Raw genomic sequence first — 19,322 nt, forward strand, 5'->3', positions numbered from 1 at the left:
TGGGGTGATGAGCATAGTAAATTCAAAGATTTTTTTTTTAAGTAATCTCTCCACCCAGCGTGGGGCTGAAATTTACAACCCCAAGGTTAAGAGTTGCACGCTTTAGGGTTGGAGCCAGCCAGGCGCCCCCAGCATGGTAAATTTAGTCCTGAGTGCAGGCTGAGGGCAGATGGGCATGGCCTTGGCATGACCACCATGGCAGAACCAAAGAAGTGGCAGCCGGAGGTTGTGAAGTGTGCTTCCTACAGTAGCTTCTTCGAAGGAGACCTGAGAGGCCACCTCTACTGGTCATTTGGGGTTGAAAATGGCAGGGGTTAACTGATGAATGGATGAAGAAATTGTGGTTTATATACACAATGGAGTACTACACGGCAATGAGAAAGAACGAAACGTGGCCTTTTGTAGCAACGTGGATGGAACTGGAGAGTGTGATGCTAAGTGAAATAAGCCATACAGAGAGAGAAAGACAGATACCATACGTTTTCATTCTTATGTGGATCCTGAGAAATTTAACAGAAACCCATGGGGGAGGGGAAGGAAAAAAAAAAAAAAAAGAGGTTAGAGTGGGAGACAGCCAAAGCATAAGAGACTCTTAAAAACTGAGAACAAACTGAGGGTTGATGGGGGGTGGGAGGGAGGGGAGGGTGGGTGATGGGTACTGAGGAGGGCACCTTTTGGGATGAGCACTGGGTGTCGTATGGAAACCAATTTGACAATAAATTTCATATAGGGAAAAAAAAAAAAGAAAATCTTCAACCAAACAAAACAAAACAAAAAAAAAATGGCAGGGGTTTCTGCATCCCAAACTGAAACAGTTTTAAGAGATGGCTCCAGGGGTGCCTGGCTGGCTCAGTCAGTAGAGCGTGAGACTCTTGATCTTGGGGTCCTGAGTTCAAGCCCCACATTGGGCATGAGGCTCAGTCATTGAGTGTCTGACTCTTGGTTTAGGCTCAGGTCATAATCTCAAAGTTTGTGAGTTCGGGCCCTGCATTGGGCTCTGTGCTGATGGTGCGGAGTCCGCGTGGAGTTCTCTCTCTCTTACTCTCTTTCTGCCCCTCCCCCGCTCGCGCGCTCTTTCTCTCTCAAAATAAATAAAAACTTAAAAAAACTTACATATATATGTATAAATTAAATTTTCTTAAAAAGACAAGCGTTGTCTCCAGAAGAAGCCATCTTACAGATGAGACAAGCCTGAGGCCCTAAAGTCTCTCTCAAGCATGTTCTTTCTCTAAAGGTTCTTCCCCAGGTAGCAGGTGCCGGCCAAGCGGTGAAGACCGAATTACGACTGCCACCTTCCTATCAAAGCCACTGGCTCCACCTGGGCACCACTGAGTCGAGAGGCTAGGGGAAGGACATAGCCCAGAGACTCGTTTACAAAAAAAAAAAAAACTAGTCTTCACCAGATTGGTGGCTGTGATTACACGCACAGTGGAACTGACTGCAAGAAAACGGACAGGAACCATCCTGGGGTTTTGAAGAAATTATACTGGCAAAGAAATTCCAAGCAGGGTGTGCTGAATCCCATGGCTGCTCAACCTCTGTCAGAATTCCTGAGCCCTGCGCCCTGCGGCCGCAGGAAACAGGCTTCGGAAGCTGCCCTCCCCTGGAAGGGTACATATTTCATCTGTGGCCCGGAGGGGAGAAGTCAAGAGCCTCCCTAAGGGGCTCCTCCTGGAGACGGAGACCAGGAGGGGCTAAATGGGCTCAGCCGGGCGCTGTGCACTCCTGCCCGTGGCCTCGACACAGACACGCTGTGTGCTGCCCTTGGGGAGGCTCAAGACGGGGCAGCTGGCATCCCCCCCGGGGGTTCTCCCAGCCAGAGGACCACAGATGAAAGGCACGGTCCTTCTATAGCTCACGGTCACTGGCGCTAGGCCATCACTTCTCCCGTTTCGTTTGTTGGCAGCGACCCCGTCCACAGTCCCGGAGGGTAATCGAGTTCTGTCACAGGTCTGACCCCCTCCCCCAAACTCAGGAAACTTCTAGCAGAAGCTTCTGCCCAACAGTCAAGCTTACCCTTTAGAAACAAACTAACTGACTGATGGAACAGAGAAAGAAACATTTTTTTTTTTTAATGTTTATTTATTTTTGAGACAGAGAGAGACAGAGCATGAGCGGGGGAGGGGCAGAGAGCGAGGGAGACACAGAATCCGAAACAGGCTCCAGGCTCTGAGCTGTCAGCACAGAGCCCGATGCGGGGCTCGAACTCACGGACCGCGAGATCATGACCTGAGCCGAAGTCGGATGCTCAACCGACTGAGCCACCCAGGCGCCCCGAGAAAGAAACATTTAAAAAAGACAACTGCTCAGAGGATCAGAAAGTGCCAGAAGTGCCCGACAGTTACCTCCATTTTATTATAACGTTAAAACTCCCCTCCGGATATTCATCCCAAACCCTAATAGGGAGTCAGGCTCTGGAAATTATTCTTCACAATCTTCTTATTTGTACAAATAAAGATGACCTTGTGAGACAACTCCCCCAGTACAGTCTCTGTCTATAACTCATAACTAACCAAGGGGCAGAACCATGAGGAAAAAAGAAGCAAAAAACTTGTGGGCATGTTTTTTAAACTACCAGAGCTATTAACCATTATATTCTCATGATAGTTTTTTTTAACGTTTATTTATTTTTGAGAGAGAAAGAGACACAGAGTGAGAGCGGGGGAAGTGCAGAGAGAGAGGGAGACACAGAACTCGAAGCAGGCTCCAGGCTCTGAGCTGTCAGCACAGAGCCCAATGTGGGGCTCGATCCCACGAGCTGCGAGATCATGACCTGAGCCGAAGTCGGCCGCCCAACCGACTGAGCCACCCAGGCGCCCCTAATAATAGTTGGGTTTTTTTTTAAGTTTATTTACTTATTTTGAGAGAGAGCGAATCCCAAGCAGACTCCAAGCTGTCAGCACAGAGCGGACACAGGGCTCAAACTTACGAACCGTGAGATCATGACCTGAGTCGAAATCAAGAGTCGGACGCCTAACCAACTGAGCCACCCAGGTGCCCCTCTGATGATGGTTTTCTAAACATCATCGGTTTGAAAGAATCTCAGTTGTTAGTATTAGTAGGAGAGCTTAGCAAGGTGTCTAGAAACGAAATCGAAACGTGAAAGTCAGCGGTGCTTCCATGCAGCAGAAAGAGAAAATGCATTTTCTACAAGGTGTCCTCTAGTCCGTGCATAGATAAATGGATAAAGAGGATGTGGCAGGCATACACATGGAATATTACTCAGCCATAAAAAAGAATGAAGTCTTGCCATTTGCAACAACAGGGATGGAACCTGAGTGTATGACGCTAAGCAAAATAAGCCAGCCAGAGAAAGACAGATACCAGTTGATTTCATTCATACGTGGAATCGAAGAAACAAAACAAAACAAATGAACAAAGGAAAAAGAGACAAAAAACAGACTCTCCGCTACAGAGAACAAACTGGTGGTTGCCAGAGGGCAGGTGGGGGGGGGGGGATGGGGGGGGTTACATGAAGGGGACTAATGAGCACACTTACCGTGATGGCCACCTGAGTAATGTACACAATTGCTGAATCACTATTTTGTACACCTGAAACTAACAGAACCCTGTGTTATTTATACCGCAATTTTAAAAATAAATAAATAAAAATTAAACCCAACTACCTCTGGAGTGCCTGCCTGGTTCAGCCTCCAACTCTTGATTTGGGTTCAGATCATGATGTCACAGTTCATGAGACCCAGCCCCATGCTGGGGTTCTCTCTCTCTCTCTCTCTGCCCCTCCCTCGACCCTCACAAAATAAATAAATAAACTTAAAAAAAAAACTACCTCGGGGCGCCTGGGTGGCTCAGTCGATTAAGCGGCCGACTTCAGCTCAGGTCATGATCTCATGGTCCGTGAGTTCGAGCCCCGCATCGGGCTCTGTGCTGACAGCTCAGAGCCTGGAGCCCGTTTCAGATTCTGTGTCTCCCTCTCTCTGACCCTCCCCTGCTCATGCTCTGTCTCTCTCTGTCTCAAAAATAAATAAACGTTAAAAAAAATTTTTAAAAAAAACCTACCTCTCAAAAAATAATAATAATAAAATATGTCATTTGTAATAGGATCAAAACAGTTTTTTAATGGTGTGTTATTTTTTCTTAATTTTTTTTTAAAGTTTATTCATTTTTGAGAGACAGAGCATGTGTGGGGAAGGGGCAGAGAGAGGGAGACACAGAATCCGAAGCCGACTCCAGGCTCCGCTCCAAGCTATCAGCCCAGAGCCCGACGCGTGGCTCGAACTCACAAACCACAAGATCACGACCTGAGCCAAAGTTGGACGCTCAACCCACTGAGTCCCCCAGGCGCTGCTTGGTGTATTATTTTCCTAAGAATACTGTAATTGCCACAAACTGAGTGGCTTAAAGCGGTGGCTTAAGAGTGGCTTAAAGTGGCTTAAATCCATTCTCACAGTTCAAGAGGATAGAAATCAGAAATGAAGCTGTCGGCAGGGCCATGCTCCCTCTGAAGTCTCAAGGAGAGAGTCTTTCCTTGTCCCATCCGGCTTCTGGTGACTGTTGGCAATCCTTGGTGTTCCTTTGATCAGCTCAACAGAAGGCACTCTGATTCTTTTCCAAATTGGCCCAGTGCATCGAAGAAGTCTCATCAGGTGGGTCTGGTTGTCCTGGTGAAACTTAAACAAGGAATTCAAAGTCAGAACAAGCAGAAAAGCCAGGACATTCCCAAAGAAGCAGAAGCAGATGGGGGGGGGGGGGGGGCGGGGAGGCTTATCCTGCTTAACCAGATATCGGTACTTACTACAAAGCCTACTTAGTATAAAGTAATTAAGTCACTAGAGTAACAGCCCAAAGATGGAGACTAATGGAACAGAATGCAGACATGCGACGAATTGACAGAGTTGACACCTGACAGCTGTTACATCGCAGAGCAGACGAAATGGATAAAATATTCAGTAAGCAGGGCCGGGATAACTGGGCACAAACGGGGGGAAAACTGCTAGTAGATCCCTGCCTCGAACTGTGTTTCTAGGTGGATTGCCCACGAACATGAGAAAACCAACATCAAGGCTTTTAGAAGAGAGTATATGACCTCAGGGCGGTCAAGGATTTCTTCTTTTCTTAAATTTGTTTTAATGTTTATTTATTTTTGAGAGACAGAGAGAGAGACTGAGTAGGAGCGGAGGAGGCACAGAGAGAGGGAGACACAGAATCCGAAGCAGGCTCCGGGCTCTGAGCTGTCAGCACAGAGCCCGACGCGGGGCTCGAACCCACGAACCGTGAGATCATGACGGATCAAGTCGGATGCTCAACCGACTGGGCCACCCAGGCGCCCCAAGCATTTCTTAAAATAAAACCGGGGGGCGGGGGGGAAGCATAAAAGGAAACCTTGATATTTTGTCTTCATCAAAATTAAAATATTAACTTGTACAAGGATGTTTGGAGCAGCATCACTCATACTAGCCAAAGGGTAGAGACACCGCCAGTGGCCACCAATGGATGAACAGATAAACGAATTGTGGCACGTTCGTGAAATACTTTTTGGCCCGAACAAGGAATCAAGTGCTGATACATGCTACAACTTGGATGAAGCTCGAAAATATTATGCAAAGTGAAAAAAACCCAGACACAAAAGGCCACACAGTGTAGCATTCTTTTTTTAAAAAAATTTTTTAAGTTTATTTTTTTTTAGTAAATCTCTACACCAATGTGGAGCTCTAATTCATCACCCCGAGATTAAGAATCGCATGCTCTTGGGGCGCCTGGGTGGCTTAGTCGGTTAAGCATCCGACTTCGGCTCAGGTCATGATCTCACAGTCCGTGAGTTCGAGCCCCGCGTCGGGCTCTGTGCTGACGGCTCAGAGCCTGGAGCCTGTTTCAGATTCTGTGTCTCCCTCTCTCTCTGCCCCTCCCCTGTTCATGCTCTGTCTCTCTCTGTCTCAAAAATAAATAAACGTTAAAAAAAATTAAAAAAAAAAAAGAATCGCATGCTCTTCCCACCAAGCCAGCCAGTGCCTCTGTATGATCCCTTTTATCAACGTTTATTTATTTTTGGGACAGAGAGAGACAGAGCATGAACGGGGGAGGGGCAGAGAGAGAGGGAGACACAGAATCTGAAACAGGCTCCAGGCTCTGAGCCATCAGCCCAGAGCCTGACGCGGGGCTCGAACTCATGGACCGTGAGATCGTGACCTGGCTGAAGTCGGACGCTCAACCGACTGCGCCACCCAGGCGCCCCTGTATGATCCCTTTTATATATTTATTTATTTTAATGTTTGTTTATTTTTGAGAGGGAGAGACAGAGCACAAGTGGGGGAGGGGCAGAGAGAGAGGGAGATAGAATGGGAAGCAGGCTCCGGGCTCTGAGCTGTCAGCACAGAGCCCGACGTGGGGCTCAAACTCACAAACCGTGAGATCATAACCTCAGCCGAAGTCAGAGGCTTAACCAGCTGAGCCACCCAGGCGCCGCTATTCCTTGTATATGATGTTATGGACCAAACTGTGTTCCCCCAAATTTGTATGCTGACGTCCTAATCCCCATCGTGACTGTGTTCGGAGACAGGGCCTTTGTTTTAGTCCATTGTAGCTGTTGTGACACAATACCACAGACTGGGGGGGGGGGGGGTGCTTATAAGCAACAGAAATTTATTTCTCACAGTTCGTAGATTTGAAATAATCTAACGATAAATCATCAGCACTCGTAGTAGAGTTTAGCAAGGTTTCTAGAAACAAAAATGGCTGTAAATCCAAGATCAAGACACCCACATGGCTGAACTCTGGTGAGAGCTCTCTTCCTGGTTGATAGCAGCCGGGGACTTCTTGCTGAGCCCTCACAGGGCACAAGGAGAAGGCCAAGGCTTTGGGGAGTACCGTGGGGGTCTCTTTTATAAGAGCATTAATCCCAGTCAGGGGGGGCTCCACCGTCATGACCTAAGCCCTCCCAAAGGCCCCCCTTCTAACACCATCACATCGGGCCTTAGGATTTCAACATACGAATTTGGCAGGGGTGGGTGGGGCGGACACACCATTCAGATCATAGTAGCCTTTAAAGAAGTAATAAAGGTGAAATGAGGTCACAGGGGTGGAATACTAAGCCAACAGGACTGGTGTCCTTACAGAAAGAGGAAGAGACACCAGGGATGCTCAGTGAGCACAGAAAAGACCATGCTAGGACACAGTGGCGAGGTGGCCATTTGCGTGCGAGCCAGGGACAGAGGCCCAGAAGAAACCAAATCTGCCAACACCTTGACCGTGGACTTCCAGCCTCCGGAACTGGGAGAAAATACATCTCTGTTGTTTAAACTCACCCATTCTGTGGTATATCGTGGAAGCCTCAGCAGAGGAGTGCGTATGATATACCAAGAACAGGCAAATCCGTGGAGACAGAAGGGAGACTGATGGTGGCCAGGGGGTGAGGGGAGGGAGGCTGCGGGGCGATCACTGAGTGGCACTGGGGGAGCACTGAAAAAATTTTAGAACTAGAGAAAGCTGGCGGTAGCATAACACTGTGAATACACAAAATATCACTGAATTGTACACTTTATGGAAATTTAGTTATATATTACATGAATTTCGCCTCAAATTTGTTTTATTTATTTATTATTTTTTTTAATGTTTATTTATTTTTGAGACAGAGAGAGATAGAGCATGAACGGGGGAGGGTCAGAGAGAGAGGGAGATACAGAATCTGAAACAGGCTCCAGGCTTTGAGCAGTCAGCACAGAGCCCGACGCGGGGCTCGAACTCACGGACTGTGAGATCATGACCTGAGCCGAAGTCGGACGCTCAACCGACTGAGCCACCCAGGCGCCCCAACCTCAAATTTGTTTTAAACACTAGAGCATTCAGCCGGGGGGGCTCAGTCGGTTAAACGTCTGACTTTGGCTCAGGTCATGATCTCACAGTTTGTGAGTTCGAGCCCCGCGTCTGGCTCTGTGCTGACAGCTCGGAGCCTGGAACCTGCTTCAGATTCTGTGTCTCCCTCCCTCTGCCCCTTCCCTGCTCATGCTCTCTCTCAGTCTCTCAAAAGTGAATAAACATTAAAAATAATTTTTTTCTTTTAATGTTTATTTATTTTGAGAGAGAAAGCATGTGAGCAGGAGGGAGCAGAGAGAGAGAGAGAGAGAGAGAGAGAGAGAGGAGAGAATCCCAAGCAGGCTCCATGCTACCAGCACAGACACAAGGCTGATCCTACAATCCTGGGATCATGACCTGAGCCAAAATCAGGACCAGATACTCAAATGACGGAGGCACGCAGGCACCCCACGTTTAAAAGATTTTGTATTTTATTCTAAAAATTTTTGTTAGTGTTTATTTTTCAGAGAGAGAGAGAGACAGAGCACTAGCAGGGGAGGGGCAGACAGAGAGGAAGACACAGAATCCAAAGCAGGCTCCAGGCTCCGAGCTGTTACCACGGAGCCTGACTTGGAGCTCCAACCCATGAACCGTGACATCATGACCTGAGCCAAGGTCGGACACTTAACCGACTGAGCCACCCAGGTGCCCCAAGATATGTTTTAAAATTTCTTTTAATGTTTATTTATTTTTGAGACAATGCGAGAGACAGAGTGCAAGCAGCAGAGGGGCAGACAGAAGGAGACACAGAATCCAAAGCGAGCTCCAGGCTCTGAGCAGTCAGCACAGAGCCCGATGCAGGGTTCGAACTCACGAACCGCGAGATCATGACCTGAGCCGAAGTCGGACATTTAACCAACTGAGCCACTCAGGCGCCCCAGCCCCAAAATATTTTTTAAACTAAAATCTTATGTTTATCAAAGGAACCTTAATCAGAGTGGGAAGTTAAGCCCGCACTCTCTGTTGCTATCTTCTCTATTTTTCTATATACCTAAAACTGTTCTCAAACATAAAGTCTATTTTCAAAAAAATAGTCAACCCTCAGCTGGGAGAAGATATTTTCAACGCTTATCCTGGTGGGTGGCGGGGGGGGGGGGTGGGGGGGGGCGTGGAAGGGAGAGACTCTAAATTGTATGAACAGAGCTCAAAGGATAATAAGGTTGTGACAAGTCCTGAAGGATCTTTATCCACTTTCCCCCATCCTTAGGCTCACGACTGACTTTTTCCTCACTTCATGTAAACGTCCTGTGGACTAAGTTCCAAGCCCCACTCACAACCAGACCTCTCCGACACTAGTTTTCTACTGATGCTATAAGAAACTACCACAAGTCTAGCGGCTCAAATCAATACAATTTATTATCAGCGTTCTGAATGTCAGACCTTAGCAGGTTTCTCTGCTCTGGGTCTGGCAAGAACAAAATCAAGGGGTCGGGTGACTGACCAGGAGGCCCTAGGAAGGAACTAGTTCCAAGCTCATTCACGGTGTTGGCAGAATACAGTTCTTTCCTGTTGTAGGACTGAGGTCCCTGCTTCCCTGCTGGCTGCCAGCTGGGGGCCACCCTTAGTTCCTCCGTGCCTCTCTCTTGTCCTTGCACCCGGCCGCCTGCAACCCAGCACCAGCAGCCCTTTTCAGGCTTGAGATTTGCCCAAAGTCTCCCAGCCAGCATATCAGGAAGCTGGGGTCCAAATCCGGGATCTAATTCCAGCGCTTTGCCCACAACCAGCAGAGACACACGGTCCACTAACAATACCATTTGCCACCGTCCGATGGTTTCATCAAGTCTGCAATGGGCCTCGACGCCATTTCCCCCCTAATCCTTTGAATGACCCTGACAGCTTTCAGAAGTGGACCTACTCGCTCCGTCTGATCACTGGAAAGCTCAGTCCCCAACAGGCAGCACTCAGGCAGGCAGGATCCCCCAGTCTTTCCTTTTAGCCCGTCCCGGGGGCCACAGGCCTAGAACATAAAGTCACCCACTTATCGCCTCCCCCGTTCCCCCCTCCCCCAGATAGTGTAAGGGAAAAAAAATTATGGAAACCCTGCTGGGTGGCAGGCCTTGAGAGCAGTGTGGGGACAAAGTGAGGGCGGTGGGGCGGGGGAGGGGAGGGGGGGGCCGACTGCAGCCCGGTGTTCCGGGAAAGTGCATCTCTGGGGCCGAAAACTCATTTTTGCAAGGGTTAAAACCTATGCCGCGAAACCCCTACCTCCTGAAGACCTGACCCCAGGTCCTCGACAGAGAAGAGCCACGACCGGGAGAGTCGAAGGTACACAACTGCGCGCGTGCGCGCGCGCCACCCCCCAAGCACGCGGCGGGGGAGCCCAGGGGGCGTGGCCGTAAAGGGCTTCTGGCTCTGTCGCGAAAGGGGCTGCGAGGGCGCCGGGCGCTGGTGGGCGGCGGGGAGGCCAAGTGGGACGTGGCTTTCGCTCTTTAAGGGGAGAAGTTGGGGGAAAGTTTTGCTTAAGAGGAGACAAAACTCCGAGCCCGCCGCTCGCTCGCCTCGGCGGCGCTCCCGCCGAGCTCGGCCCCGCACCTGGCGCTCGCGGCCGGCCGGCCTCCAGACCCGGCGGAGCGGCCCGCGGGGGCGGCCGGGCGGCGGCGGCGGCGGCGCGATGTGGCCCGAGGGCGCGGACGAGCGGCGGGCGCCCGAGCAGCCCCGCGACCGCCCCCGGAGCCCCGCGCGCGCCGCCCTCGAGCGCGAGCACGTGCGCGCGCACCTGCGGGCCCGCCTGAAGCTGCTGGAGGTGGGGATCCTGCTGGACCGGCTGCAGAGCGAGGTGGACTCGGTGGAGGGCGCCGTGGGTCAGGGCCGCTGCGGGAGCGGCGAGGCGGAGGAGCGGGTGCTGAAGCTGTACGAGAAGGCGGAGAGGAAGGCCGCCGAGGTGGCGCGGATGGGGCGGAGGATCGTGGAGCTCCACGGCCAGATCGACAGCTGCGGCTTCTCCTGAAGGACGCGGGCGCGGGTAGGTGTCGGCCGGGGCGGGGGCGGGGGGGGAGGGCTGCGCGCCGGGGAGGGGGAACGGGGTGGGGGGCAGGCCCCGAGGGTCGGGCTTGTCGGTTGGTGAAGTGATTTGGCGTTCTTAAAAATGACACGTGAAGGTTATTGGTAGCAAGTAGAACAAGAAGAGGTGTAGGGCTGCCTACTGGCTGGGGGCGGGGGGCGGGGGGCGGGAACCAAGGAAACCCTAGGCCGTAAAGCAAACTACGGGGGAGGAGAGGAGAATTTTAAAGTGTGAAACGGAAGACCAGTACTGAATAGTTCAAAATTTTGCCGGGAGTGCGGAGCGTTTCGCTTGACCCTTTTCTGCGAGAAGCGGCATTCTGCATGCGCAATTTCACGGTTTATCCCGGGACAGTGGACTCTTACAGGTGTCAGAGAGAAAGCTGGACGCTCGTCGAAGCGGTAAGGATGGATCTTAGTGAGTGGGAACTACTGCAGCAGGGGAGATAATCCAGCGTGAACTGAAGTCGGCTTCCCGGCGCCGGACTTTTTAAAGATGGGATTGTGCGGGGGGGGGGAAGGCACTGGAGGCTAAAAAGACAGCTTTGGTCCGTGTGACGAAGCCATCTGGATTTGCTAATTGGAGCGTATTCAGAGAAGCAAACTCTCATCTTTGTGACGGGCGCACAGGTGCCAGCTGAACCTCTCGGGCACCCTATCTCCCTACACCCCTGCGGAGAATGGGAGGGCAAAGAGATGGCTTTCCCGTCCTTGAGGAGACAGTTTTGGGTAGTAGATTTACGTTTCAGAGCACGCGGAGAGCCTTTATAAGTGCAGACCTTCCATAAGGTAGCTACTCTAAGAGGGGGTCTTAGTGCTTCTCCGCCTATCGGTAGGTTTTGGCTGGAACAAACAGTAAATTTTCCCAGCAACTTTGACCTTCCCCCCACCTCTCGCAGGCACTTGAGGGAGGGCTGGGGTCACAGCCTTAAGATGGGGAAGCCATGCTAGAGTTTGGCCAGATCTCTGAGTGCCAGACCTTGAACAGAGTGGTTGTCGATCGAGAGCTCTACGATTCTCACAGGCAACGTCTTGATAATAAATTTCTCCCAATTGTCCAATAGGTTCACCGTCAGACTCTGGGTGACCGGTCCGCTGACGCCCTGGAAAAGCTGAAACCCGAGAACCTGTTGTTCTCACTTCTTTGTTTTTCTGTAGACGTCGTTTCTACGTATACTGTTAAATCCGCATGTTAGTCTGTGTGGTGACCACGGTGTGGTTATAGATTGCCAAATGTATTTAGTTCTGCGGAGAACTTTTACTAGGGAGAGGTTCTCAAAGCAGTTTTGAGTCTCGATTGTAAACTGATGAGGTGGTCATGTTTTTATGCTTGGAATTTCTCGATGTTTTACATTTTTCTGTTTCTGGGCATTTGACTCTCTCTCATGTGACCTAATCACTGCTGGAAAGTCTGGGCCGAGGAAGACACCGTGTCGGTTGTCAAAGAGCGGAGTTGCCGAAGGAGTTGCGCCTGCTTCGCTGGAAAGTGCCACCAGAAAAGGGATGGGAAGTGGTGGCGACAAGTTCAGAACTTGTCATTTCTCTGTGACACCAACAAGGCTTCCCTCTGAAATTAAGTCGCAGTATTTGGCGCATGTAACGTGAACTCTTGGGAGAGCTTGGACAACCCGGCAGGGTCTGATTTGTGGTTGTGTTCTTACATTTTGTTTGTGGTCTGGCTTAAGGTTCAGCTTCACGGACGGCTCTCGGTAGTGCATTTCCGGCTCTCTGAGGCCTGGAAAGAGGGATGTGCCTTAATGGTCCCAGGAAGGAGCTGTGGACTTAAACTGAACAGGGCCAGCACCATTTCATGGGCTGTTAATTGTCTGGTTACGCTCATTTGAATAGCACACACACCCCCACCCCCCGTCCATTTGAGGTTAAAACAATGTATGTAATAAGCATTTGTAAGTTTGCCCAAATAAACCAAAGCCCTGCAACTTTGCCAGGAAACAGATAATAAAAAACGTTTCTCAGGGTTATCTTGTGTGCCGTGCTATCCTCGTCATCAAATGCAGTAAACTCCTTGTGGCTCAGAAGGCGCTCCATAAACCCACAGTTGGGAAGGGCAGGTCAGCAAGCACAGTTCTTACAGCAGGAAAGGTTCCTCGTGGAATCTGCTTGTCCGGGCTCTGGCCTGGAAGCACATCTGTTTGACATCCTTGCATCATGTGCTCCACAGCCTGAACTAGGAACACAAGAGATGAGACGTGGCGGAGAAGACCTACGACAAAACACTGCAGATACAGCGTGCTCAGTCTCCTGCCAGGTACTCTGAAACAGAACAGGAAAGGGGGACAGTGTCTTGCCCTTAACCTCCTTCTGGTGGATGAAGCGGACAACAAGCAAGCAAACCTGTGCCCTGTTGTCCAGCCGTGCCCCGTGTTCTGAAGAAAAGTCCGAGCAGGGTCAGAGGTGTGAGCTGTTTTAGGCCAGGGAAGTCCGGCCTCCCAAGGAGGCAGCATTTGAGCAGCGAACTGAATGGAGGACCGAAGGATGGAGCAGAGCAGGCACCCGGGAGGAGGACAGGAGATTTGTGCTTTCCCCGGGGCCTGCCTGCCGTCTTCTGGCTGGAGACGGTGGCTGGAGACGATGGCTGGGGGAGCCGGAGATCAGGAGCGTGTTGCAGTGAGAACCGAGTCCCTGACGCGGGCTCCAAGCGGATTGGAGGGTCGGTGGCAAGTGGAGCCAGGAGAGGGTGCTGTCGGACTGCTTGTGGGCAGCCGGCAAAGGGATCGGTCAGCTGGTCAGCCCCACTGGGGGGAGGCACAGGTTCCCGAGAAGGGGAGGGGAGATGTTGCGGAGGAGAGTCACTTCCTGCCCTTGACCTAGCAATGCTTTCCGAGGCGGTAGACCCGCATGACCTGGCCCCTGCGCTGTCTGGCCGCCTCCTGCCGCCGCTGGAGTTTCCTCCAGCCGCACCGGCCTTGTGCTGCCTGTTGAGGGCTCCTGTCCTTGCCCGAATAGCCCCGCTGCAGCTGAGAGGTGGGACAGAGTCCAGCCTGAAGCAGGTAAGAAGTGGAAACTGTGTGTACACAGAACTCCTGAAAGACGTGGATGGACAGGCACAGGTTCAAGGCAGGGTCTTCCCTTCTTAAGCCCGCTGACGGGAAGGCGTGTCCTGTGCTGGTGGCCGCACCCGCACCCGGGGAGGTGGCGCCCTCTCCAGCTGTGGGAAACATGGCCAGGCCCCCCCCCCCCCCACCTCGGCCCTCTCTGCGCTCACTGCTGCAAAGCCTCTTTCCATCCTTCGCAGAACCGAGGGGCTCTGTGGCCTCTGGTAACCGACCAGAAGCATGGGACACCCCAAGAATTCTTCCCTCCTGAGGTTTCTCAAGCCAGGGAGCAAGGAGGTACAGCACTGCCATCGTTTCCCTGGGGAGCGCCTGCCATCTGCAGCCCAGTGCCCGCCCCCCTGCCCCCGCCCAGATCCCCTCCTCGCCTTCCCTCCCCAGCCAGAGTCCTGAGCTCTGTGCCAGGCCACCTCCAGCCCAGCTGAGGGGCTCCCGCCGTGGCCTGTCTTAGGATGCTCTGCCCCCCCACGCTGGGCTCTGCCGCCTTCTAGGCTGCCTGTGTCTTCCCGGCAGCCCATCATGAGTGTCCTTCCCTCCTCCTGGATCAACCCAACTTTTCTATGAAATACCTGACGGGACGATACAGGTTCATGCACCAATGTTCCTATCAACCCCTTCCAAGTACTTCCAGGGATGATGACCGGAAACACAGATAAAAACGGAGTCCCAGCTTTCTGGTTGCGAGAGCCGTGTACCATTTTTCTGCTTTCTGCTCCAGTGGTAGCTTTGGTGAGCCTGGTCCCACATCCACAGTGCTTTTACTCACAGGTCAGAATTCCTCGTGCACTTGGGTTAGCCCCCTGACATTCCCCACCGCACCCCCGCCCTGAAAGCACTTGGTTACCCGTCTGAGCTAAGCCGTGGGTGGGCAGGTACAGTCCATCTACAAGTAACAGCTCCGCCGTGCGTTGACCATTCAGAGACCTGGGATGCTGGCACGTGTTGTCTTCACTGAGTCTGTTCCAGATGGACATCTGGATTCCGTGCTCTGCTGGCCGACTCTGCCTGTCATCTTGCTCCTCTGCCCCTTCTGCCCCTTGACTCCTCCTTCAGTGCCGGCCTGCTCTCCTGGACCCCTGGGAAACCTGAGCTCCTTCACAGTCCCTTGACAAAGCTGCCCCCTCCACCCTAACAAAGCTGCCCTCCTCCACCCAGCCTGGGGGGTAATGGGAGGCTGAGGGGGTAAGAAAATCCTCTGTAACAAAACTTTTTCATACAGCGGATGAACACGAAGAGGGAAACGGAGACTCCCTAAGACGTGCGGGATGGAGATGCTGCCACTCGAGATTTGCTTTCAACGAAGTCAGGAGCGTTTAGAGGGGAGGCGGTCCACACAGAGGGGCTTCCTATGTCCCAAGGAGTTGGAAGAACGGGCTTCCTCGATCACGTGGCGCTTCGTGCCCGTGTTGCTCCTCCCTCTGTTCCAGGTCACACACCGCGGTGTTTGACTATTGAGTTACGTGGGTGGCGGGTCACTAGCAGGTTAAGCAGAGCAAAACCAACGCCCGATTGCCTGGGATTCTTCAAGCTCAACTTCCGTTATCAGAATTCTGCCTCTCGCGATCTCCACACACGGTGCTGCTTCCACGAACGCGCTATATTACAAGGCCAAAGGGACTTTGCAGACGTAATTCGCCACGTGGGTCCCGTGTAAGCCTATGGACCCTTCAAAGCAGAGAGCTGGAGCTTAAGAGGAAATCCAGGCAACTTAAAGCACAAGAAGGATTCCATGCACGTCACTGGCCTAAAGATGGAGGCAGCCACGTGTCAAGGAAACAGGAACCCGGTCCTCCAAACCCAAGCAACTGGATTCTGCCAACAAACTGAAGGAGCTTCAGCATGGTTTCTTCCCCGGGGCCTCCAGCAAGGAACGTAGCCCAGCTGACACCAGCAGAGACTCGCACCATGCTGGACTTCTGCCTTCAAAAGCGTAAGATAATCAGCGCGTGTTTTTTCAAGCCGCCAAGTTGGTAATGAGCTCCACAGCCAGAGAAAACGGACTCAGCTTTGTGGCAGAAGGTACTTCAAGCCTTCACCAAACCGCAGCCTCTTGCACTCTGTCGTGGTGATCTCTCGCTACACAACAAATCTAAAATCGAATAGGTCTGGGCCCCTGAGTGTCTTAGTCGGCTGAGCATCCGACTCCTGGTTTCGGATCGGGTCATAATCCAGGGTTGTGAGATCGAGCCCTGCATTGGGCTCCACACTGAGTTTGGAGCCTGCTTGGGATTCTCTGTCTCCTTCTCCCTCTGCCCCTCCCTGCATGTGTGCATGCTCTCTCTCTCTCTCAAATAAAAAAACACATGTATTAAAATTGAGTAGGTCAAGAATTTGGAGGACTCAGCTCAGCATTTTGGGCTGTCAGGTGGAGGCTGGGGTTGGATTCTTCTCAAATGCTTCTTCCCTTCAATGTCTGGTGCCTGGACTCAGAAAACCAAAAAGCTGGGCTCCTGGGGCATCTCCTTGGCTCTCTTCCAGTGGTCTCTCCAGTTGTGGTGGCTTTGGGTAGTTGGATTTCTTGAGACCTTAGGACTCCAAAACTTCATGTACCAGGAGAGCCACGCAGAAGCTGCAGTGTCTTTTTTTCAGCTGGTCCCGGGAGTCATAGCATCACTTGGGCCATACTCTCTTAGGTGGCCACAAAGGCCCATCCAGATTCCAAGACAGGGATGTAGATTCCTCCCCTTGATAGGGACGTGGCAAGGTTCTAGAAGAGCACGTTGAACCAGAAATGCCATGGTGGCCATCTTTGGAGAATGCAGCCCGTCCCTCTGGCCACAGCAGTGACGCTCCTCCCTATGGAAACCCACACTCACACTTTTCCCTAAGAGCCTCCAAGTCTTACTGCATTATGTCAGCAGGCTGAGGCCCAAGGTCCAGGGTCTGGTCATCGAGATCAGACCCAAGGATGGGAGAGGCTCCCCAGGGACAGCCCCTGAGAACTGCTTCTCCATATGCAGGCTGCACACTGGTGAGAGGCACTGTCTGCCCCATACACCCACCGTGGTGGGACCAGCATCGCCCAACTGCTACAGACATGACCCAAAAGAGGGGAAACAGCAAGTGGCCATCACCAGTCTGCAGCAGTTCTGAGATGCAGCAGGGCTCTGTTCCCAGTTCCTCCATCAGGGCCCAGTCTTACTCTCTGGGAACAATTCTCTGGGAATCTGGCTCCACCCTCTGGGCCCTCGGTCCCAACCTCTGAACCATCTTTCCTTTTTTCAGATGTAGCTCAGGACTGAATCCGAGTAGTTTCTTCCGGTTGCTTCTTGCCTGCAGAAATTTGGGGTTCCAGGATCCCCTTTTCATTTTCTATGGTATGTCTTCCTTTAACTCAAACTGATGTGCTTCCTTTTGAAACAGTGCTTATTTATTCGTGATTAACATACCCATGAAAGCCACATCCACAAAACTCACTCTACCTCAGTCTACGTTGGGCTTCCAGTGGTATTTGCAGGGACAGTGTCCTTCAGATTCTTAGAGATCCTGTCGTTTGCAAGAGAAGATGCATGAGGCGTGACTTCAAGATCCTCAGAAGGCCTTTTGTGTGTCTGAAAGGCTCTGTGAGGTAACACCATAAATCTTCCTGAGGTTTTAACGGAGGATTTCTAATCGTGCTTTTGGGTCTCATCTTTAAACCATATTCTCCTCACAGCAGCGTGGATTTGAGCTCTGTTCAGAGCCCTTCCTAAATGGTAGCACTGTTTGCCATCCAGAGAGGCTGGGAATGAGAACCCAGCAAAGCCAGCAAGTCCTGGCTCTCTTATCTTTTATTTTTAGAGAGAGAGCACGTGCATATGAGTGGGGGAGAGGGGCAGAGGGAGAGAGAATCTCAAGCAGGTTCCATGCTCAGCACAGAGCCCAATGCAGGGCTCGATCCCATGACCCTGGGGCCATGACCTGAGCCAAAATCAAGAGTTGGACGTTCAACCAACTGCTGGCTCTTTTGTATTTAACGGCTGTTTCTTCCTCTTACATTCTACTACGAACACCGCCCTCACATGTCCTTAGTTTGGCCATTCAGTTCATTAGGTACACATTTTCTGTAGATTGTCAGGTTCTCTGCTGCTGTGTAACAAAGATCCCCTTTCCTCCAGAATCCTGTGTTTTCAGCCTTCACTGAAAACCTTCACTAGAGCCTCAGCTTTCTCTCTTCAACATCTTCCCAGCCCCTGCCCACTGCCCAGTGCCACACTCATGCCCACGTTTGACACTGTGTCTCAGGAGTAACCATTTCTAGAGACCAGCACCTCCTCAAGTGATCTGCTGTTATGTACACAATCTCTTCAAAACTTAGTGGCTTAAAACAACAGCCATTTATTTCTTGCTCTTCCTGTGGGTCAGGAATTTGGGAGCAACCCAGCCGGGCAGTTCAAGCTCAGGGTGTCTCATGAAGCTGCAGTCAGGTGGCGACTGGGGTCATCTGGAAGGTTTTGTCCACTCACACATCTGTGCTTTGGCCAGTTGTCGTGGACGAGAAGTGTTAAATGGTGATTGGAACTTACCAAATCTTCTACATTCGCTCTGATAGAAATAAATTCTCTTTACAAGTCGTTCTGTTGCTGGCTACGTGAAACAGACTCACTGTGCAATAATCATCACTTGATGGAAGACCTTTCCCAAGTGGGTTTTGGGTTCACAGATTGTGGATCAATCTGGGAACGTATCGCACTGGAAAAAGACGGAATCCAGGACTTTTTCCTTTCTCTTCTGTCAATTCTATCCCTCTCTCTGATGTAGCATAATGCAGTCTGCAGATGGCAGCAGCAGCGTGATCTTGCTTGTAAAACGTACAAGTTTTGGAAACATCATTTTTACATATGGGAGTGATACTAAAAGCGTCTGTAGTGACGACCGATTTATATTTTCTAGAATTTGTAAGTCTGGTGCTGTGATATCCCGAAAAACAACACACGGAAGAGACTGGGTTCAGAGTGAACATGGAATATGGAAGAAGCTTCGGAGGTGCAAAGGGGCTGAATACCACTTCCTGAAGAAGATACTCCAGGCCCAAGTTTCTAAAGTGTTTTGTTTTTTTTTAGTAGATTCTATGCATAATGTGGGACTTAAACTCAGGACCCCAAGATCAAGAGTCAACACTCTGCTGACTGAGCCCGCGAGGCACCCCAGGCCCAAGTTTCTAAAGACAAAAAAAACCAACCGAACATCTGGGCATCTGAGTGAGATTCCTCCAATCAAGACTGGATGGAGTAAAAATATGGAGGAAAAGAGTTTGGCATTTTAATTTATCTGGGACCATAATCTAACCTAGACAGGCTTCACATCGAATGGACCCATTAGCTTTTGCTGCATAAACCACCCTAGGTCCCGGTGACAATAAACATTCCTCAAGGGCCTGCACCTTGGCTGGGACTTGGGTGATCCAGACTGGCTAAGTAATGTGTCTGTGGTGCCAGCTGGCCTAAGCTGGGCCTGTCT

The 19,322-nt window shown here is 51.2% G+C and overlaps 1 protein-coding gene across 2 annotated transcripts; it reads left to right on the forward strand.

The window, feature by feature from the left end:
* The first annotated feature begins 10,409 nt into the window (after positions 1-10,409).
* Positions 10,410-18,991, forward strand: LOC125163654 (putative MORF4 family-associated protein 1-like protein UPP). Of its 2 annotated transcripts, none has more exons than XM_047855711.1 (2): positions 10,410-10,771; positions 18,756-18,991. In XM_047855711.1, exon 1 carries the CDS (start codon positions 10,421-10,423, stop codon positions 10,754-10,756), a length of 336 nt encoding a protein of 111 aa, XP_047711667.1. In that variant the 5' UTR covers positions 10,410-10,420; the 3' UTR covers positions 10,757-10,771; positions 18,756-18,991. The 2 variants fall into 2 exon arrangements, with proteins under 2 accessions (XP_047711667.1, XP_047711666.1); XM_047855710.1 differs by lacking the exon at positions 18,756-18,991 and adding an exon at positions 11,874-12,801.
* The last annotated feature ends 331 nt before the right edge of the window (positions 18,992-19,322 follow it).

This window comes from Prionailurus viverrinus, chromosome B1 (assembly GCF_022837055.1).
Source record: "Prionailurus viverrinus isolate Anna chromosome B1, UM_Priviv_1.0, whole genome shotgun sequence".
In the NCBI taxonomy this organism is placed as follows: Eukaryota; Metazoa; Chordata; class Mammalia; order Carnivora; family Felidae; genus Prionailurus; species Prionailurus viverrinus.